The sequence below is a fragment of the Rhinatrema bivittatum genome, chromosome 18 (assembly GCF_901001135.1).
Source record: "Rhinatrema bivittatum chromosome 18, aRhiBiv1.1, whole genome shotgun sequence".
Classification (NCBI taxonomy): domain Eukaryota; kingdom Metazoa; phylum Chordata; class Amphibia; order Gymnophiona; family Rhinatrematidae; genus Rhinatrema; species Rhinatrema bivittatum.
The window spans coordinates 54,596,286-54,620,076 of record NC_042632.1 but is presented as its reverse complement, the minus strand read 5'-3'; the positions used below and the strand labels follow the sequence as shown (position 1 = coordinate 54,620,076).

The 23,791-nt window shown below is 39.6% G+C and overlaps 1 protein-coding gene across 1 annotated transcript in view; it reads left to right on the top strand.

Annotated features, from left to right (window-relative positions):
* CPEB4 (cytoplasmic polyadenylation element binding protein 4) overlaps positions 1–23,791 on the top strand; it is a 68,641-nt gene that overhangs the window by 34,271 nt on the left and 10,579 nt on the right. Inside the window, exon 4 of the mRNA XM_029583342.1 lies at positions 21,666–21,839. Coding sequence (XP_029439202.1) covers positions 21,666–21,839 — 174 coding nt within the window. The remainder of the gene's footprint in view (positions 1–21,665; positions 21,840–23,791) is intronic.

Genomic DNA, 23,791 nt, shown 5'->3' with positions numbered 1-23,791 from the left:
CAGTAACACCAGCAAGTATTAAGAGGTTAAAGACTAAAGAAGACTTTACTTACCATTTGTTTAACCACTTAATATGCTCTGTATTTTTAACATTTAACCCTTCTATTTTTTTATATTGATTTTGTTTTCTGATTTACTGTACATAGCTTTGGATGGCCTATAAAATCTGTGAAATATTTTACATTCCTGTTATTTATAATGTTAAGAGAAATAATTTATACAGTACTGTTCATTCAAACAGGATTTCATGCACTTTACAATCTAGTACTCTAGAAATATGGTGGATGGCCTAGCAATACATTTCTGGCTCCTGTACTGCATGAAAGCTTCCAAAAGGGGAGAAGGAACAAGCAATAATGTCATTGTTACGCTATTACTGATGTAATACTGAGATACAGAGAAGTAAAGGTTACACACACAGTCAATGATAGGAGGAAGTCTTTTAAACTACTTCTGCAGGATATTTCCTGACTCAGCATTGAGCTCATGTGTGTGCTTTCTCTCTAAAATATTGTAATAGCAAACTTTGAGTTTGTATACATTATTGTAGAGATATAAGAACATGCCATACTGGGTCAGGCCAAAGATCCATTAAGCCCAGCATCCTGCTCTGACAGTGACCAATCCAAGACACAAATCCTCAGTAGGATAAACCCAAGTATCCAAGCATTGTATTCTGTGAGATCTCTAAGAGGGTAGTTCATGGTTTTTGTTTTATTTTAGGCAATCATTTTTAAATACAAGTTATTTCTTCATATAGTTTAAAAAAATAAGTAGGTAAAGGTGGAGGTGATAATGTTCTGTGATCTATTTTCTTAAAATATACATGTAATACTTCATTTTTTAATTTTATGTTAGTGGACTCTGTTTTCTCTTAAGTAAAAATAAAGCATGCAGTTCCATACATTCAGTATGGTTTCTTTTGAGCATATGTCCCACGTTCTTCCTCTGTAATATTCCTTGCTTGTGTAAGTGCTATACCAAAATATGTAGGAATTGTTGAGTCTTACTCCTTCTCCTCCAGCTAGGCCTCCACTATGATGGGGATAGGCTGCCATTTTTTCAGAATGCTACACCCAGCACACACCAAGCATCTTAGTGAGGGTCATACAGTGCTGTGCCAATCCATGGTAGGGACCATCTACCCCCTGAGTGTGGTTGTTGCAGGAATGCTGCATGTAGGATCCAAAGCAAGCAAGAACTGGTCAGGATGATCAGTGCTAGGAGGGAAATGGATCTCTGATCCACAGGATACCTCATTTCCTGGTCTGATCCTCGTCAGGGATACCCATTGGCCGACACCTTACCAGGAGCTGCTGGTAGTGAAATGCACCCTACCTTCCCTTTTCTCCACAGAGGTCATTTCTGTATGGGGAAAATTAGCCCTGTAGTGCTTCTTGAACCTTTTTTTGCCATGTCTAGTGATCTGAAGATGGGGACACAATGTGACAAGGCGATATCCAAAGCCAGAAGGAATGCTGGGCTGCACAGAGAGAGGAATAACTAGTTAAAAAAAAAAAAAAAAAAGAGGTGATAATCCCCTTATACAGGTCCTTGGTGAGGCCTCACCTGGAGTATTGTGTTTAGTTCTGAAGACCATATCTCAAAAGGGACAGAGACAGGATGGAGGCGGTCCAGAGAAGGGCAACCAAAAGGATGGGAGGTCTCCATCAAATGACATATGAGGAGAAGTTGAATGACCTAAATATGTACACCCTGGAGGAGAGGAGGTGCAGGGGAGATATGACACAGACCTTCAGATACCTGAAAGGTTTTGATGATGCACAATCGACAAACCTTTTCTGTTGGAAAGAAATCAGTAGAACTAGGGGTCACGAAAAAAATTCCAGGGAGGATGACTCAGAACCAATGTCAGGAAATATTTCTTCAAGGAGAGGGCAGTGGATGCCTGGACTGCCCATCCAGAGGAGGTGGTGAAGACAAAAATGGTGAAGGATTTCAAAGGGGCATGAGATAAACACTGTGGACCCGTAGAGGCTAAAGGATAAAAACGAAGAAATGAGTACATGGGGGTAACTTGCTGGTGTGGCAGTTACTGCCCTTAACAAATAAGCCACAACTTCATCATTGCTCTCTGCTTCAATGGCATTGAGAAAGGAGGAAAAGGGCATTAACTATAGATAGCAAATAACTAGGACATTGAATGTTGTGGTCTGGGAAAAATAAACATAGGGAGTAACTTGCTGATGCAGCTGTAACTATCCTTAACCAATGAGCATGAAACTCTTGATGCAACTCCAACATTACTCTCAACTCCAAAGTTACTCTCTGCTTCTACGGCAGAAGGTAACAGAGAATTGGACTGTAACAGCAACCAACAAGGGGCCCTGACTTTGGCCTGGAAACTGATAAGAATGGGGGACGTGTGTGGCTCAACAGAAACTATCATAAACTTGCCAGGCAGACTGGATGGACTGGTTCTTTTCTGCCGGCATTTCTGTATGTTTCCAACAACATAGCTGTGTATTCTCCTTTCAGCCATGCTGGTAGTATCAACGTGTGCAGTACTTGTGCTGCTATGATGGAGGACCTCCTTCACTAAATGTACATTCTGAGGCTCCATATGTCACTGCCCTCACAACAAAAAGAGGCCTCCATGAAGGGTGCATTGCCCTTTATGGGTCCTGCTCAATCCAGTCCCACAATACCCCTGGGGAAGATTGCTACCAGGAGTCGTCAGGGCATGAATATCAAGTTAATGGTCAATTCTGTACACTGGCTCCGTCAGCATTTGAAAGAGCTCATAGGGAGGGCAATAATCTAAGCAATTAAAAACGGTTTTACCTGTGGAAATGGGCTGCTGTTGGGTTATTGCCCACCTTCTACGCAGATAAAAGTACACAGGTATGTCAGCAATTCATATATGTACTTTTGAAGGCATTCCTCGGGGAAGGGGAGTAGGTTAGGGAGAGGCAACTGTGCACATAGTTTTGAATATTCAAATCTATGTGCATTTATTTTTGCCTAAAGATTGTACAAAAGGGTGCAAATTTGTGCTGGTGGGTTTGAGGCGAAATGATGAAAGCAAACTACCTGTATAGTTTTTATTTGATTATTGTGGGGAAACCCTGTGCATAAATACTTACCCATGGAGTTGGCCTAACCACGGATAGTTTATCTACCTCTATATAAATGGGTATGGTTGAGGTTCTCTCTTACCTGGCGATCATCATGTGGATGTCAGAATGAGCGGTGTTGCTAGTGTCTTCCTTTGTTAGATAAAATGTTTTTAGAAATGATAAAGTGTCGTGCTTACGGTCTTTGCACAGAAGGACTGTTCCAGTTACAAAACGTGACAGGCATTAGTTTGGAAAGTAGGCGGGTGTGACATGGTCAGAATGGCGTTCCTAATTGGTTGAAAAATGAGGTCATTCTATAATGAAGTGAGTAATAAGTTCATTATAATTTAAAAGGCCTTGCTGTGCATCTTTTAGTGAAGTCTTGTAGAAACATGTTGTATTTCACAAGGGCAATAATGTTCAGATTTGAACTGGAATCCTCTTTCTTGATGAACAAGGTAATTAAATGCAGACTCAAAGCATTTGTTTTCTTAGTGCATCTCGGTTAGTTTGCGATAACAAATACTGCCTATGAGCATGGACTTTGTAATGCGAGGATAGAAGTATAATAATTTTAGTAATAAAAAGATTTAACTACTTATAACTCACTGCCAGAGCACTGGATTTGTACCATCCTCCATAATGCTCTGATGGAAACAGCTGTCATTGTAGGTGTCTATTTTGTAAGGTTGCACTTGTCACATCATGAATTTCTCGTCTTTGAAAGCATTTTCTTGTATCCTGTCTCGCTTTTGCTTTTAGCAGTGATTTAAAACAATACCTGCTGTTTGGTGCTTCTCAATATGTACAAGGATTGTTGCTTGTACAGTTAAGGGCCTATGCACCAAAGGTTTTCTCCCATTTTGTGTCTGTGGTCCTTGCATCGATTATGCAATTAGCAAATTGGCCTCATGGCTCAGTTGCAATGTTATAGCTTTGAGTCTTGATATTTGCCAGATTTTGCAGGCCCTGAGAGAATAGGGAAGAGAGCCCCAAATATCATTCAACAGGGAAACAGTGGGGTAGATTTTACAAATTTGTGCACACGCGTACTTTTGCTCGCGCCCCAGGCGCAAACAAGAATACGCGGGATTTTAAAAGATACGCGCGTAGCTGTTAAAATCCGGGATCGGCGCATGCAAGGCTGTGCAAAATCGGCAGCCTGCGCGCGCCAAGCCGCACAGCCTGCCTCAGAGGGAACTTTCCTTCCACCACCCCCCCCTACCTTTGTTGCACAAGTTACGCCTGCCCGGCCACCGGCGTGCAATTCCCAGGCCTGGGAGCCATTTCGGAGGCCTCTGCCACGCCCCCGAAACGCCCCGGGCCGGAACCACTCCCGCAGCCCCACCCCCAAATAACGCACCGCCCCGACACCCCCCCCCCCCCCCAGGAAAGCCCCGGGACTTACGTGCGTCCCGGGGCTTGCGTGCACTGCCGAGCCTGCTCAACATAGGCTTGGCGCACGCAGGGGGGACTTCGGGCAGGTTTTTGGGGGATATGCGCGTATCTTACGTGCGTACCCCTTTGAAAATTTGGCCCAGTGTGTGCTCCTCAGCTTGAAAAATGCCACTGCGATGGCTGTTCTAGATGAGAGGGGGAGGGAGATTAAATGTAGGTAGCTGCAAATAAATGTCCTGCCCCCCTCACAAAACAAACGAAATAGAAATGTGCATGTGGCAGCACTTTTAAATAGCAGGAGGCAATACCAAATTTATGAAGCATTGGTGATTGTTGTATATACCAACAGAAACAAAAAAAAAAGTCCAGGCAATCTCAAAATAAAATCATGACATAGATCCAAAGGACTTTCATCATGGTTAACAAAATGAGAAAAAGACGAAATTCATAAACTCTTATTTTGTTTATTCTTTAAAAGGCACCACCTACAGCATGTATTACTTTATTAAATAATTGTCTGGATTTGATGGTTTTGCTAATAATTCTGTTTGTTGAAGATTTACATACCATTTATGGTTACACCCAGATTAGTCTTACTGTTTTGCTAAAGTCCTAGCACTTGTTATTTCTCCGTCTTTAGTTAGCTGGTAGAGAAAATGTTCTCACCATCTATAGCATCCTGATGCCATTGGGCAACAGCCTCAGTCGTTCTGGGGAATGTGTTAATTGTCATAGTTTGGATTGCCAGGGGGATTGGGACAGAGCGTGAGACTGATAGTTTCCATTGTGTGTTGAAATGATAGGAGTTGAGTGGCACCTTATAGACTAACCGATTTGTTAAAGCAGGAGCTTTCAAGGTAGTCCGCTTCTTCAGATGCTTATGTGTTGGTTATTTTGGGAAAACAACAAAACTTTTGTGTTAAAAAAACAAAACAAAACAAAAAAAAACCAGACCCGGGCGGGCGGCAGCAAAAATGCTAGAACCGGCTCTGAAAACCATTCATACTATGTTGTTTGTTTAAATTTTGTGATGCAATAAAACAGAAGAAACATCTGTATTGAATCTTCAGTTGTAGCAGGTGTAAAACAGTTTTTTGTGCCTTGTTACTGGTAGCTTTACTGGAACTATAATACTAATAGCATGCGTAGATGGTGACTCTTAAACTGGTGCGCGCCCAGGGACATGGCCATTTTACAACTTAAGCACATTATAAAATAGCCAGAGCACGTGCACATGTGCGCCTAATTTTAAATAGGCATGCAAGTCCTGATTCTACCGCTCAAGTCGTGGAATTTTAAAAGGTGTGCATGTCCATGCCATTGCCAGTTTCACCAATTCACCCCATTAAAAGTTTGGTCCTCCAAACCCCCCAGTTACCCCAGTCCCTTTATACCTGTCAGAAATGGCCCTTTCTTTTTATTTTTTAAACTTACACAGCAGGGGATCTGGATGTACACCCTGGCGTGTAAGGATTTACACGCACATCAGTGGCCAGGCCACGAAATGCCCAGACCATGCCCCTTTTTGAAAACGTTTGAGATGTGCGTGCAGCAGGAGATACTCGCGCATCTGGGTCGCTTTTAAAATGTGGTGGGCATGCACGCGCCTGACTTGTGCTCGTATCTCCTGATTTGGCGCACATTGGGCTCTTAAAATTCACCACAAAGTCTTTATGCTTTCCAGCATACAGAATATAGGAAGGAATTATATAAAAGAGATTGGTGCCCATCCACAGAAACTATAAATCTTCAAAGAAGAGACAAAGATTCACCAGATTCGGCATGCAGGAAGAAAATGTGATTATCTCGGACAAGTTTGAAAACCAGGAACATTGGGTCAATATTTTTAGACAATTGAGGCTCCCCAAAAAAAATCCCCATTGCTTTCTATGGGAAACTCTTAGAAGCTGTTTAAAGTGTTAGAATACAGACCAACACTCCCTCACCCCCCTAGAGCAACTCGGGCAGACAGAGCTGGGGGAAAATAAATGACCCAGCTAGTGAAGGATGACAGTAAAAGGTGCATTCAGTGCACACCACATTGACAGTCGGCAACCCCACACAAACCCACAACCCATGAACACATACATACCACTCCCACACACCCTGTGTACACCCTCCACAAACAACCACACCCCACAAACACACCTCCAGCGCAAACTTCTCCCCTCCGCACAAATCTGTGTTGCAGAAAGAAGCATGGCTTTCCCTACTTGTTAACTAGTTACATTACATTTCTGGTTAAATACGTGGATTCCTGTGAGCTTGCAGTTACATTTTAAAGGCTGCATTGTAAAATGATTACTAGCTATAATAGTGATTCTGCTAACCACCAAAAATGGTGTTAGAAGAGCTTTCGAGCTGTTACCTTTTTATATACTCATTTCATTAAAACTTTTGGTACAGCTATGACATGGAAATTAAGGCTCCAGGCAAGCATTATTATTGGAAGGCTTTGATATAAGCTGAAAGAACAACTAGCTTTTCATTACTTGATGAATGTTAATTGCTATAAAGAGGTTTTCCTAGGACAAAAGACAAATCTAACTTCACATAACTTGTAAATTGAATAACCAGGACAGAAAATGAAAAACAAGGGTATTATGGTCTGAAGTTGTTTTCAGCTTCTTAAGTATTTTACAATTAGCAATTTACATTTACTTTAAAAAGTACTTATGTTTTTGGTTTGTTTGTGATACTGATGTCACAAGTGGGGGGAGTCGGAGCAGTGGGAGTGGCTGAGGAAATGGGGGAGCCAGCAGTTGTGCACATACTGTCCCTTGTTTCTGCTTAGGCTCCTGGGGCAAAATGTGTGGCTGAGGGGAAGTGTTGGTGGATGAGCGGGGGCGGGAGGAGGAGGAGGAGTTAGTGAGAGGGATGGTGTTGAGCACCGGGAAGTGGAGAGTATCTAAGGGGGTGGGATGGGGTTTGGGGGGGAGGGTGTGGTAGACAACTATAAGCATATCCCTCCCCCAGAGCAGCAGTAACACACACACACACACACACACACACACACTTATTATTTATTTTTAGTTTTTTATATACCAATGTTCCTGTATAATATACATATCGCACCGGTTTACAAGGAACTGAAACAGTCGCCTCAGGGGCGTCATATTTATTTTATTTATTTAACATTTTTATATACCGACATTCATGAAAAAATATCATATCATATCGGTTTACAAGGAACAAAGAAATAACGTAACCTTAACTGGTGGAAGTCTAAAGTTACAATAAAACAGGGGTATGTAACTGGGAAGGAAGAGCATAGAGGGGGACAGATAACTCATGAACTAATTACAACGAGGAAGAAGTAAGTGCAAGAGAGTCATACATGGAACAAGTTGAAAAAAGAACTTGCAGAGAGATAAAACGGACTACATTCAAAGAGACTATTAGCAGAAATAAAGTACAACTCAAAAACATATGATAGGTGGAATCTTCTTACATTATAGGGAATGAGGGCAGTAACTTGTCCAGAGCATCTCCTGAGTGTGAAAGGAAGAGGCGTTGGTTCCATGTCTATGAGAATTCAGCCCCCTTTATGTCTGTGCTACCATGGGCTCAATATCTGCTCAGCCTTCACACATTTTTCTAAGGAATAACTTGAAATTGTTAGATTTTCCTTCGGTTATTTTCCTTCCTAAGTATTTTTCCAAAGACACAAAGTGGGAGAAAATCTTTAGTAAATCAACCTCCAAATACGCTAAATGTGGCTGAATACAAAGGAAAACGCTATAATCCAGTGACATTTGTTTAACTGAAACAATGTACAAAGTAAAAGTATTCTGATTAATTTGAAAAAGTAAGTTTTATGTATCTGCAGTTTTGTGTATATAGTTTGGTTTTTTGGGGTTTTTTTGTTGAATTTATATATCAAAGCCTCCTAACATTTCACCAACATTGGGCAGCATTTTTGTACTCTTAGGTGGCAATAATCTTATTATATTACTACTCAGGAGGGCCTTTTGTTTTGTTTCCTGGGATTACAGAATATGCTAAATATTTTTTTGTCCAGGTGTTGAAGAGCCAGGTAAGGGAGACTGTTCTGGTTTGGTTAATGTACCTCATTAGCTACAGTAGTTATAGCATTTCTTTAACATGAACATACAATTTTATTTTCTGGAAAATTAGCAGGCTATGTTCCGAACTTGTTTTTGTTCTATTAATCATCTTGGACTTCCCAGCACTTTCAGTTAAATAGACAGGGACATTGGGGTAGAGCCTAGAAAAACAGTTTATCTGTGTTTATTGTTCGTAGCAATTTCTGTTTCTTTCATGTACATTTTGCTTGGAAAAATAGACTGGGATAATGTGTATCTAACTTGAAATGTTTGATTTATAAGGCATCCTTAGTAACTAAATTCCTAGACTGAAATGTTTCATAAGTCAGTTGGTATTTGAGGAAAATATTTGAGGATAGTACCAAATAATTACACTTCAGTTTGCATTTTAGGTCAGCAGTGGACTACAGAGGATAAATATTTCCTTCAGACCCAGCATATCATCAAACCAGCAATCATGTTCTAAATACATTATATCACTGATTATAGGGTTTCTGATGTATAACATGTTTTACACAGCCGTTCTGAGTTTCAGAAGCTGCAAAATGTTACAAACCACTGGAAAATCCAGTGCTTTATATGGAGCCAAATGAAGATTGCCCAGATGTTAGGAGTCTGTATTGTTTGTGTCCAGCATGTATTAACTCAAACTTGAGTTACAGCTTTAAAAAATGTGTAAGATGATGAATTACTTTGGAACTCAAGGCTGGCTTACTTTATTCATAACACACGCACCCATAAAAAGCAGCTGCTAGTTTTGGGGCTCTACTGCCCCTCAAATCCAGCATGACTTTTAGTCATTATCAGCTGCTGGTAGTGTTGGTGAGAGAGCAAGCAAATGAGAAAGCGTGCAGTAGTGCGATGAGGCAAATGGGAACAAAAGATGGGACTTTATTCTGCCATTTAAAAACCACCGTGCAGAGGAGATGTTAGATTTTATCATCATTCTAACAATGTTTGAAAGGTTGTTTTCTTTCTCTGTTGACATGCAGCAAGGACATATGGGCGAAGGCGAGGTAACATCACTGTTTTTAATGTTTCTGATTATGTTTAAAATGTACGTCATACAGCCATTCTTAGTTTTATAAGCTTCAACATTTCATAAACCTCTACTCGAAGATGGGTTTGTCAATATTTGATATGTCAAACTATAATTATTTTTATATGAATCAAAATTAATCTGCCTAAATTAAAAATATAGAAGTTTATTGTTCAACGGTAATAATCAACCTAAATTTAAGTCCTATCCTGCTCAAACTTTGAGATACAGAAATAGATATACTGAGAACTAATGAAAAGCGCATATAAGCAGGTTCTGATCCACACTTAGAACAGCAGAACACTTCTGGGCCAAGGAAAAGTGGTTTCTAGGGCACCAAAAACTCCTTGCATTCGACATTCTTAAACTAGCATCCAGCTCAACAAATTTCTGTGCATTTCCTTGAGGGAATGACTGTACAGAACATCAGCCTACGTTTTAACTATAATTAAATAAACAAGGATTTATTATCTTGGACTACATTTTTCATTTGTTCATGTTTCCTGTGGCTCAGGGGTCTGTCCTTGAGGGAATTTTGTTGAGTAGTTACTGATATTAACCTGTTTACTTATGTTTTCCAAAGTTTGTGAAGATAATTCGAACACAATATTTTTAGGGCTGACAAAAATGTCTGTAGCATGTTGTCTGAGAAATATATGAGCAGCTTGTTGACACGTGACACTGGCAATTGGACTTTCTGAGCAGTTGTGGCAGTTTAGATCTACTTAATGGAATTTGTATAAGGACCTCATTGGGCAGCTGCCTTCTGAAAATGCCGATCTTTGGAGAAATTGGGGTCACAATAAGAATGGTCTAATGCTCAGTTGTTAAGGATGTGCAGGGCCCAATAATTTTTGTTTTCTTTCGTTTTGGGAGTGGGTGGTGTTTCCTTATTTGTTTAATAATTTTTTTTCGGTTTGTTTCCTGAATGGAAAAAAACATTAAATGCCCCCCCCACCCCCAAAAAAAACCAAAACAAAACTGCAAAACAACAACAACAAAAAAAAAGAAGCAGGCCACACAGGGGCTTCAAACCCCCATCCATCCTCTAATCAAAGCCTTGGCACTGGGGTTGGCCCAGGCCTTCCATGCCACAAAAGCAGCCTTGGGGCCTGGGCTTGCCTAGCTGGGGCTTCCCATGGTCCCTCTGCTCCTGCCGCCAGCTGGTCAGGGACCTCTGTAGGAGGGGATGCCCAGGAACCATGCCTATTGCTCCTGCCCCCACTGATCCCTTAAAAATGAAAATACCTGAAACTTTTAGGGCATTTTCATTAAAGGGCGTTTAATAGAATGAACAGAAAATGGTCTGATTTGTCCCATTTAAATGAATGTACATCCCTAATAGTTGATATGTTTTTATGTATTTATTTATTTAAAACTTTATATACGTGAGAGAAGGTCAGGCTCCTGTCTCGCCAAAGATTTTTGGGGAAGGGATAAGCCTGCTCTGAGTTCCCGTAGTGGGGATAGAAAGCCACACAAAGTCCCTGTGGTGGTGCTTCTGATATTAAGAACATAAGAAATTGCCTTGCTGGGTCAGACCAAGGGTCCAAAAGCCCAGCATCCTGTTTCCAACAGAGGCCAAACCAGGCCACAAGAACCTGGCAATTACCCAAACACTGCAGGAACTGTTCTGAGGGATCCAGCAGTGGAGTGGAGAGTATTCCCACTGAGGGAGTAAACCTCTGACTTTGGGAGAGAAGGCCCTGATATGAATTCCTGTATGTGAGTGAATGAAGACCTATGCAGGAGTAGTGAGAAGTATATGTCAGGTATCTATCCAGAGGTGCTAACCTTGTGGAAGGAAAGAAGGAGAAACGAGAGCTGTCCATCCAGTGCTGTGGTCAATGAGCCCAGAGAAGGAAGACGAAAAAGGAGAAAGATTCAAGCATTTGGAGAAATGGACACCAAAATGGTTCTTAGAGCATCGGATACTCCAGCATAAGCCCAAGGGATCTTAAATCCCCAGAAAGGAAGTGAGGGATCCCAGGAGGATACCAAAACCCCCTTTATGCAAATTCAGTTCCTGTTGGAAGATTTTTGACACTGAAAGATTGTAACCATTGCAGTTAGTTAATTTAACGAACTGTTCAATAAAAAACCCTGTATTTTTGGAACACCCCAAACTTTGTGTGCCCTTTCTCCAGCTGAACACCTTGGGTCCTGAAGGTAAATCCTTCCCCCATTGGAAAATCCATGCCAGCATTTGCAGGCCTGAGTTAGAACCAAGTCCTGGTATTGAGTGGTGAGGCATACCTGGAGGGGTTCCCGCTTGGGAAGACCCCGTGAGCCCCAGTGGATTGTGTAATGGCTACTCTGCACCCTGAAGAGCCTCGCATCCTTTTAAGGAGGGACAGCAGGAGCTACGGTATTTTTATTTAAAAATGTATATTATGCGTATGCAACCATTGTTATTCTAGACAGATCACAATTTTAAATGAAGACATAGGGATGGTAACTTTTAAAGCGGCACGTGGGCACACGTGCGTGCATTCATTAGCCCGCGCCCAGGGACGTGCTTATTTTACAACATACAAGCACATATGCACACACGTTATAAAATAGCCTGGCCACATGCAGATGTGCACCTAACTTTAAGCAGCTGCATGCCTGGGTGTAAAAGCTGCTTCTACCACGTAAGTGGGGAAACTTTAAAAGGGATGCACGCTCTGACGCAGTTGCCTGTTTTACCAGTTCTTCCCCAGTTAAGAGAGAGGTTCTTCAAACGCCCCCCCCCCCAGCTAGTTTGATAGCCTATATACCCCCCAGTTACCCCAGATGCTTTACACCCCTCAGATGTGGCTCTTTTCGCTCGTCGAATCATTTAAGTATTTACGCGCACGTTTCTGGTTCAAGTATTGAAACGTAAAGAGAAAGAAACGCCCCTCAAATAAGTTACAAAATACTGAATGAGAGATCTTGAATAAAGGGAGAATGCACAATAATATAATTTAACAATATTTATAGGTACAAAACGCCAAAAACAAGACTAAATTATGGCAAATTAGCCACAAAGACAACAATAAAAGTCCCCAAAAGATTGCACAATCTGAAATATCATGAAGATTCAACAGCTATATACCTCACAAAACAAGAATGCAAGGCCCTTATTATTGTCCATCTCAGTGCGTATCGGTCTTGGATCATATCTTGTAAGTGGTTGACACGTTTCGCATAGCTGCGTCAGGATTATTCATCTGCATCAAGCCATTGATGTATTCTCCACTGCTATTGAATGCCAATTAAATTTTTCATCTGTGCCAGACCTTCCATTCGCTTAAATAAAAAATGGTTAAAAGTGAAGCTTTTTTATTAATTACAAAACTCTTTACAAGAAAATAATGAAAAAAACCTATTCTTTTGTTAGTCGCTGCTTACTTTGCCTCTACTAAGAAAAGCTGATAGATTATAAACTTGTACAACCGTGACACACGCTGCTGCTCGGGGTCTTCTAAAGCTCCACTTTGAAGCGGAGAGTATCCAGCATTTTCACCTGTATGACAAAAAGAAAAGTAAGAGTTAAAAATCCCATATTATTCAAACACTCTCTCCCAACAAGATAAATTTGGAAACAGATGTATAGTTTTACTTCTCAACAATGCAAACTGCTAAATGGCGTCTCCAAACATGGCGCTTGTCCATAATGGCATCTGCATCTCTCTTTTAAATGCACACCTCACGTACAATATAGTTACATAAATATTTCACTACTTCCCAATCAATATTCACATTTTTAGAAAAAAATGGCTGTCTAATAGCTCTAAAAGACTAACTCTTAATCATTTTAATACAATACAGTCAACAGACTCAAATTATGTATTAATAACAATTACATGCTAGAATTACACATCTTCCCTAATTGTGTTCAGACATTTTTTCATAACTTATGACTAGCTTTTAATTAAGATAATAAAGTCACAACTTGAATTCTTCTGTATTAATAATGATTATATACATATTAGTTACACATATCTTCTTTAGTCACGATCAGGCATGTTTATTCATAACTCATAAAAACAGGTTCCACTCGATGCCACAGTTCAACCCAATAGGTTCTATGCTATTGAGTTTATAAATCCATCTCTGTTCCGTACGAGTAAGTGCTAAGTTTAAATTTCCTCCCCTGGGATGATGAGCTAGCCCATCTAAAATAATGCACTTTAATTCTTTAAAATCATGATTGAATTGTAAACAATGTGAAACCATTGGTGCAGATAATTTTTTTTAAACATAGACAGCTTTGATGTTCAGATAATCTGGCTCTAACAGGTCTGATGGTCTTTCCCACATACGCTTTAGGACAAGGCATGTGATGCAGTAGACTGCAAAATTACTATTACAATTGAAAAAAATTCTTTATGTAATGTTTTTTTGTCTACTGGATTGGTAAAAACATCTGTTTTATACATGACTACACAACAAAGGCAATGTCCACATTTAAAATTTCCCATGCCCTGCCCTTTTTTTTGTGCTTGCAGCAGAATGTATAGATGTATCCAGGCGGCTTTTAAAATTCACTTTGCATGTGTGATCCAGACATTTTTGCGCATCCCCTAATTAATGCACGTGTCGGGCTTTTGAAATTTGCCTTCAGTTGTGTACATCATATTCAGAGCAGGAGTTGATTTATCCAACCTCTAGGTGTGGTGCAGTACAATTGTGCAGCGGAAAAGATGAATATCACGAACTATAAATGTATTCTGTTGTTTAATAATATGAGTGAATGATAAATAATAACAGCTAGTTTCTGGTAGTTTGCAAGGTACCATAATCGGCTCATCATTATTTTTGATCCTCTACTAGCTTCATAAACCAACTAGAGGATAACTGAATTCTTTCTTTTTTTGTGGATTAGAAGGACTTGTATTTATAATCAGTTCATCTAATTATGGTGATGTCCTATATATATACAGTATCATTGTGCTAGAGTGACCCTATTTTTCCCCATTTAGCCAGGTCCACCTTAAATCTTGCAGAGGAAGAGAGCTCTGTGGGCGGGACCCTGCTGTTAGGGGAATAAGAATGTGAGCTAGCTGGGATCAGGAAGTCCCAGAAGCAAGGAGCTCCTGACCCTCTCTGTTGTTCTGGGATGCAGTTAATGAGAATTTGAGACTCTCTGGGGCCAGCTCAGTCCACCATGAGGCATCTTTCCCTGAGGCCTTCCCAGATCCAGACTTACACAACAGGGAACCTAAGATGTTCAAACCATGATGGCAGCAGCGGATTCCCGAGGAAGACCGGCCCAGGGATTCGCCGCCCAGGCCACATTATGTGGTCTGCCGAACGTGGCTCCGTCATGGCCGCGCACGGCAGACCACGTGACTGGAGCGACCGGCCCACCGGGGGATGCCTGATCCCCCGATAGACCAATCCTCCCCTGCATGATGGTAATGCTGGAAAAAAAAAGTCATTTTCAACATTTACAAGTCCCTGGGGTAGAGGCAGCCCCCCAAGCACTCCACAGTCCCTTAGTTGTTCCTCTAGAGGAGGATGGGGAGAGTAACTTGGATAGTTTTAGGAGTACCCAAGGAGCAGACAGTTACTTAAGTTTGCCCAGAAACAGAGAGTAGGCAGGGAGCCAATCCCTGGGTCCAAGGTCCATAACACAACTTCCCTCTTCATAATGATCTATACATGGAACGATGGTATATAAAATGTCTAAATAATTAAAGAATTTAAAATATTGAGTAGCCAAAGGAAATCCAGAAGACACTTCCCATGCTTGGGAGAATACCTTGGTAGGGGCAGGTGCTGTACCTGGGAAGGTCAGGCTGAGGAGTGAGGACCATGACCAGGCATTTAGCTTGAAATACCTTAAGGCCATGAACAAGGGGAACCTCAGCCGACAGGGCATTGCCCTAAACAGGGAAAATAAAAAGCAAGCTCAGGAGGGAACAGGGAGGCCCTGGGGAGGAGGAGAAGGCAGATATTATGTAGAGTATCTACCCATGAATGCTGCAAGTCTTGATTTAAGTTGATGAGGTAAGCAGGTCGATTCTGCTATTGTTCTGTTTCATTGTAAATAAAACATATTACATGGAGAACAGCTGGAGTCCAGACCTTCTAAAACCAAAGACCGCTTGCATGGTATCACAAGATCATTACTTGATGTTTCTTAAGGATATCACTGTATATGTGATTTTAGAAACAGCATGGTTTAAACTCATCTTAATTGATGTCTTTCAAAACAAAAATCTCAAATTACATGTCTTTCAAAATAATTTTGAATTTACAACAAGCTAAGTTGGAGAACAGGCCTTACAGTTTGTAGCTGGAGGGTAAAAAAATGCAGTATAAACCATTTTAAATATCAGATTATCTTTTTTTATATTTTTAATATGACACTGGGAAAACTAGTGGTGGAGCCTGGTTTTTTTTACATTGATACTCTCATTTTCCTGTTTTCATGATTCATTGGAAGCTAGGTTTCCATTATTGTGGTACCACATGAAAATATATTTAAAATAAGGACAGATTTTTTTAAATGGATGACATTTTCAAAAGTACAGCCTTCTATGGTGGGTGATACCACTTATTTAAAGTGACATTTAAAAATATCTGTGGCAATCTGATCCTAACTGTGTCTAATAATCGGTTTTCTTTCTGGATGTGCTGCTTACCAAGGATGTAGAACACTCTGCCCTGCAAGCAAGGAAAGAACATCCTTTTGGAACAATCTGAAAAATATTGTTAGGTGGTAGACATCACACTTTGTGGTTGTAAAGATCGTCGGTAGCAGTGCTGGGATTGATAGCAGAGCTTGTAATACGTGGGGAATCTTCCTTTCTTACTGATTAGTAAGGCATGAGGGTGACTGCACCTTTCAACATTTCAAAATGCTGATATTCTAGTGCAGCAGAAATCCTGAACTGTCTTTGGATCTGATCCACTCTGTTAAGCAAGGTTAATATACGGGGCAGAACCTTTGGCAGCCAGTCATGAAGCAGGAATTTTTTGTGCCGATTTATAATTCACGATAGTGGACTGTTCAGAATATGTAATGCTCTCTAACAGGCTGATTTTAAAATGAGCACACATGCGCTCACGTACATGTGTATTGGTGTGCGAGCACAGATACGCTACAATTTTAAATCGTGCATGCACTTGCGCGCATATATTTTAAAATACACCTCCTGCGAGATAGCTCAAGCAAATGTACTTCGCATATCTTCCATATGACTTTGCTGGCTTTGATACACATATGTAAGCGGATTTTAAAACATGCACGTGTGAGGGTCATCCCAGTTTTCCCAATTTCTCCACCAGTTTGCCCAGTTGATATCGTGGTCTTCATCCAGCATGCTCCTGAGTTGACCCCTGTCCTGTAAGCCCTAAAACTCAAGATCTACCAACTTGCTCCTCCTCATGAGCGGCAGCAGTAAAGTTACATGGCTAACAAGCCGATGCGTTCCCTGATCTCCAGTTTTAAAATACAGAGTTATGCGTCTAAGTTTTGGCTCCTCCCCAAAACACCCATGCCCTTCCCAATTACTGCCCTCTTAATGTTGGCACGGGCACAGGTATATATGTGCATACTTCACGACTTTTTAAAATTTGCGATGCTTATGTGCGACCCACATATGCACACCTGTGGGTATTTTTGTGTGAGCAATGTTTAGAGGTGGATTTTAAAAAGGTGCCATCTAAACCTAAAGCAGTTTTCACAATGCTTGATGGGAACATAAATTAGCCTTGCTTTATAAAAGCTGAAACGTGCTCATATTGGAGCAGCTGAAAATAACTTTGGTTTGTCTTGTTTTATATTCATTTAGCAACCATAGCAAAGCTGTATAAGATGGTGGTGATTAATGTTACATTGAATGGTATACTTTGTTATATGTACCTTCTTTTGTCGTCTTGTGTAAAATTAACACAACAGGTAAAACTCATAAAGAAATAATAGGTGGTTTTAATATTCATTCTAGTGAGGCAGCACATTATAGTTTTTGTGGACCCCTGTTCTGCAACAAAAACAAGCTGTGAGCATTACAAGAATAATGTTGTAATATAACAGCTAACTTTTTTGCATTGTTTTACAGTGATAGTTTTTTATAATAATGTAATACTTGATATAACTCTATAATTGATTTTAAGAAGAAATGGATTTTATAGTCTGCGTTCATTGCATTCCTTACAGCTCAACAGCAACAGAATCAGAAAATTTGAAGGCAGTAAAAGGGAGAGTAATTTTCAAACACATGAAAGTCTGTGGATACTTTTTATCCAGAGATTTTCAACATGAAAGTGCACACATACGGTTGCTCTGAAAATTCTGGGAAGGTGTGTGCACAAACCTACCTGTACAAAGGTACACCTGCTCCTGTCATAGTGTAACTTATGCACGTGGATTTAAAGACAGGGACGGTAATTTTCAAATGGGTACACAGATAACACATCTGCATCCGTGCGAGCCCAGAGATGCAGCACATGTGCAAATCACACGCATGTTATAAAATAGCCTAGGCGCATGTATGAGTTGCACAAGTGATCTCCTAGTCTAGAGCTAGGTTCTCCAGACCCCTTAAAGCACTCAGGGATGCCTGTTTTTGTTTTTTTGAACTGGCACTTCCTCCATATCAGAAGTAAAGTTAGCCAGCACTGGATCTGGTTTGCGGCCAGGCATGTAGGTACTTGCTCATACATCTCTTGGCCCTGCCCTACCCACATCCCTCCCCTTTTTTCTTTGATGCGAGATACATGCGCATCAGCACCACTTTATAAAATTGTGTGGATATGCACATGTCCTAGACACATGACCATCTCCCAATTTTAGCACGGGCATCTCTCTTAAAATTCACCTCTTTCTTTTTAAAATCAAAAGCGAGCACATAAATCAAACTCTGCCGCAGCTCCAGCCCCAGAATGCCTCTCTCTTTTTTGGCATACACAAAAGTATACATGAAATCGAGTTACACACTTAGGGGGTAATTTTCAAAAGGAGTGATGCGCATAAATGTAAGATACTATCGTAGCAATTTTCAAAAACCTTTTACTAGAGTAAAGTGTACCTAGGTAAGTAAATCCTATGGACAATTCAATGGCATATATTGTCGCAATTTTCAAAAGCCCACTTAAGTAAAATCCAGTTTTACTCGACTCAGTGCTTTTTAAAATTAGGCTGATTGCAAAAACTGGCAGATTTTCTAACGAGCCATTTACATGCCAGAAGCCATGTTCATATGCATAAATGGCTTTGGAAATTTGGCCCACAAACTAGTATTTTAAGCAACTTGTTTATATTGACTGAGGAATATGGGAGTATATAATTTCAGCAGCTTATCGAGACATACACATTTTCATAATCGATTGTTCTGTTGCTCTCCTGAGCAGACATTGGAATTTAGACTATAATTTAAAATATCTATATATATAATTACCTAGTTATAGTCAAAATAGATACCATACAAACCTAACCAATGAATTAAGTGCTATTTAGTACATATCTATAATAACACTATGGTAAATCAGCACTCATGCTTGGACTGGTACTTTTTAATATATTTATAAATAATCTGGAAAGGAATACGACGAGTGAGGTGATCAAATTTGCGGATGACAAAAACTTATGCAGAGTAGTTAAATCTCAAGCGGATTGTGATAAATTGCAGGAGGACCTTGCGAGACTGGAAGATTGGGCTTCCAAATGGCAGATGAAATTTAATGTGGACAAATGCAAGGTGATGCTTATAAGGAAAAATAACACTTGCTGTAGTTACATGATGTTAGGTTCCATATTAGGATACCACCCAGGAAAGAGATCTAGGCATCATAGTGGATAATACATTGAAATCGTTGGCTCAGTGTGCTCTGGCTATCAAAAAAGCAAACAGATTCTTAGGAATTATTAAGAAGAGAATGGCAACTAAAACGATGGATGTCATAATGCCTCTGTATCGCTCCATGGTGAGACCGCACCTTGAATACTGTGTGCAATTCTGGTTGCTGCATCTCAAAAAGGATATAGTTGCACTGGAGAAAGTGCAGAGAAGGGCGCCTAAAATAAGTGGCATGGAACGGCTCCCCTATGAGATAAGGCTAAGGAAGTTAGGGCTGTTCAATTTGGAGAAGAGGCTACTGAGGGGAGATGTGATAGAGGTCTACAAAATCATGAAAGGAACAAGTTAATGTAAATTGTTGTTTACTCTCTCTGATAATAAAAGGACTCAGGGGGCACTTCATGAAGTTAGCAAGTAGCTAATTTAAATCAAATCGAAGAAAATTCTTCTTCACTCAGCGCATAGTTAAGCTCTGGAATTCATTGCCAGAGGATGTGTTTACAGCAGTTAGTGTAACTGGGTTTAAAAATGGTTTGGATAAGTTCCTAGAGGAAACATCCATAAACTGGTATTAATTAATAAGCAGTAGTAGCTTGAGATTTATTTAATGTTTGGGTACTTGTCAGGTACTTGTGACTTGGATTGGCCACTGTTGGTAACAGGATACTGGGTTTGATGGATCCTTGGACTGACCCAGTATGGCAATTCTTATGTTCTCATCAAAAAAAAAAATTGTAATTGTATCAAAACTTTATTAGGAAAAATACAAAATTTTTACAAAAATTGAAAATGTGCAACATCAGTATCTTAAAATATTTGACATCTTATTTAACAAAATAGTTAAATACATACATTTAAAAAAAACCTAGCAAATCTTATGAATAATTAAATAAAAATATTCCTCCACAAAATGCACACATACCACACACACTCAAATAACTGCTTGAAATACCATGAACCTTAAATATAAGGATTTACATGAATAGAAACCAATGAGTATAAACTTTTTTCACCTGATATTAAAATTCTGCTATGAAGAACCCCAAGAAGCTTCTGAAAGCAAATACAATAAACAAAGCAGACTGAAAACAATTCAAACTACCTATACAAACAATCCAAATACACACATAAACAATCAGCTAAATGCCAGACAGCATAACATTATTATTCATTACTACTATGTCGGTCGCTATTCATGACCACGTTTGTTATTCTGTGGCCCCCAACATCACTATTATGAAACATTTATGAAAATGGTTTAGTGTATCCACACAATTTTTATTGAAACCTAACCTGGATCAATAATATACTGTTAGGGGAGAATTCAAATGGATGGTTTGCTATCTCCACTGATCATCCCAAAACAGCTCTCGGATGGTTCTAGTTGTGCATATAAGTTGGTTGACACTATTATAAACTAATTTACTCCCTTAAATCTATTTAAACACTGTACTGTAGGCAGGGTATCATTCGTTTTGACTGTCTGTACTTACCTGATCTTGGGTGGTAAAAACAATCAAATTGGACTTGTCAACATTTGAGAAGAAGGTTTCTAAAGGCTGTTACTGTTGGGGATTTTATGAGCAGTAGATGATTATGGTGGCTGTACTGTATCTTGGAATACTGATTATCAGAGAGGTTTGCTATCCAACAAGGCTGAGGCATTAGCTTTGTTCTCAATAGGCTTCTAAGGCAGCTAAGTAGAAATAGCTTAAAGTCAAGGAACAGAACTGCTTCAGCTAAATAAAACACAAACACACAATGTATGTTCAAAGCATCACTATCAAACAGCACTTACAAAGAAATGCTTATTTTTGTAAATTAAAGGGACTCCTTGGTAATAAATAAACTTTTGCATTGATCATCACAATAACATAAACAACTAGCAATGTTCTCAAGGTTTGTTTAAACAGGAGGAGCAAGGTCAGCAATTCTTCTGATAGGGGAGATCATTTTCATATCACAAATTTGGAAGTCATTTTTAACTTTACTGCTGCTTTTGATATTGCAGACACTAAAATAAGTTTGCTGCTTTCTTTGATTTCCTGGGCAACAAGAAAAAGATATTAGTTAGCCAAAATGCCAAAGCAAGAATTTGATTTGACACCAACACATACGGCAACAGTCCTAAATATTTATTGCATTGATTTAACTGCTGTGTAGTACTTATATGCTACATTTCTGGTTCCATGTAATTTGATAAGTTGGTCTCCAGGCTGGAAGAGTGTGTATAAACAAATGATGATCAGGAAACATTTGAATTTGATTTGTACTTATTCTTTTGCTGTTGGTTGCTTTCCTCTAGGTCAGTCTTCACTCTTCCCAATGGAAGATGGATTTTTGGATGATGGACGTGGGGACCAAGCTCTCCATAGTGGCTTAAATTCACCTCACTGTTTCCCTCACCAAAATGGAGAAAGAGTGGAACGATATTCCCGCAAAGTGTTTGTTGGTGGATTGCCTCCAGATATTGATGAAGGTAGGCAAGGAAACAATTGATCCTAGCAGATGCATCTTCATGGATTTTACAGTAAATGTCGATGCTGGAATGAGTAGAAGTGGCCTGGAAATCATAATCCTAAATCCCACCTGTAATCCAGAAATTTTCTTGCAGCTGGTGGTTTATCAAATCATAATTTCCAGTTATGATAAAAGATTTCTGGAAATTGAGGGAAAACGGCAAAGTCCTCTGATTGTCACAAGGATATTTCTATTTCTCTTCTCCGGTTTCCAGAGTTCTGTTTATCTTAATCCTAGATTGTAATCCAGTAAATCCTGCCTGTGGGAAAATTTGTAGACTATAGGTGGTGTATGTGATTTATCTTTGCCCACTTCTAGTAATAAGTAGTAGTTCAGCACCTAGAAGAACCAGTGCGCTAAGAATGGACCCTTAAGTAACTTAAACTTCTCTGTTCTTTCTCAGTTTGCATTGTTCTAGCTTCTGTCATTGCTCTTCACATCACCAAAACATGCAGTTTGCAAATTTGAGCCCTGTAACCCCACTGTACAGTTTACTATTCAGCAAACTAGAGTAGCATTGTGCCACAAAATGTGTTGCTGTCACTGCTATATACGTTTTGGTGGTAATTTTGTAACAGTCTGCATAGATTTAAAGTCATTTTTCTGCAGATTTTATACCAATTTATAAACGGAAAATACATGTGTAATTTCCATGTGAAAATTATCCCACCAAAATGATATGTTTATGCCTCCACACGTACTATTGAAAATGCAAAACTATGCATATAAATACAAACCGCGGTCCAACCTTACCCCCAGGAATTCTTCTGCTCACTGCTAGTAAAAGTCAACGCATACAAGCCCTATGCACATACCTTTACATGTATATTGTGCAGACAAGGTTTTACCTGAGGAAAAGCTTTGAAAATTACCCTCTTTGAGGCTTTCTTTACAGTTTAGTATGTTAATGGAGCTCAGCAGCACAAGTCAAGTCAGTTGATTTAATTAGTATATTTTACTGATGCACCACAAAGGAAGACAAAAGTAACTTCTCGCAAAAGGGATTCAATCACTATTAAAACTTTATTGCAAATTAAATTTGCATATTATACATTAATATTGTGTTTTTATTGATAGGTTACAAATTTTAACTAATAGATCTGAAATTTCGTTTTTGAGTTCCTTCAGAACCCTGGGTTGCACACCATCCAGTCCAGGTGATTTGCTACTCTTTAGTTTGTCAATCTGGCCTACTACATTTTCCAGGTTCACAGTGATTTGGTTCAGTTCATCTGACTCATCACACTTGAAAACCATCTCCGGAAATGGTATATCCCCAACATCCTCATTAGTAAACCTGGAAGAAAAGAATTCATTTAGTCTTTCTGCAATGGCCTTATCTTCCCTGAGAGCCCCTTTATCCCCCTCGGTCATCTAACGGCCTAACCGACTCCCTCACAGGTTTCTTGCTTCAGATATATTTTAAAAGTTTTTATTATGAGTTTTTGCCTCTACGGCCAACTTCATTTCAAATTCTCTCTTAGCCTTTACATTTAACTTGACAATGCTTATGCTTTTTCCCATTTTCTTCAGATGGATCCTTCTTCCAATTTTTGAAGGATTTTTTTTGGCTAAAAATAACCTCTTTCACCTCCCCTTTTAACCATGATGGTAATCATTTTGCCTTCCTTCCACCTTTCTTAATGTGTGGAATACATCTGGACTGAGCTAAGATGGTATTTTTAAACAATGTCTATGCCTGTTGTACACTTTTAACTTTTGCAGCTGTGCCTTTTGGTTTTTTTCTATTTTCCTCATTTCATCAAAGTTTCTCTTTTGAAAATTTAGTGTTAGAGCTGTAGATTTACATATTGTCCCCATTCTAGTCATTAATTCAAATTTGATCATGTTATGATCACTATTGCCCCCTTGTTCCATGTTATGATCACTATTGCCTCCTTGTTCCATGTT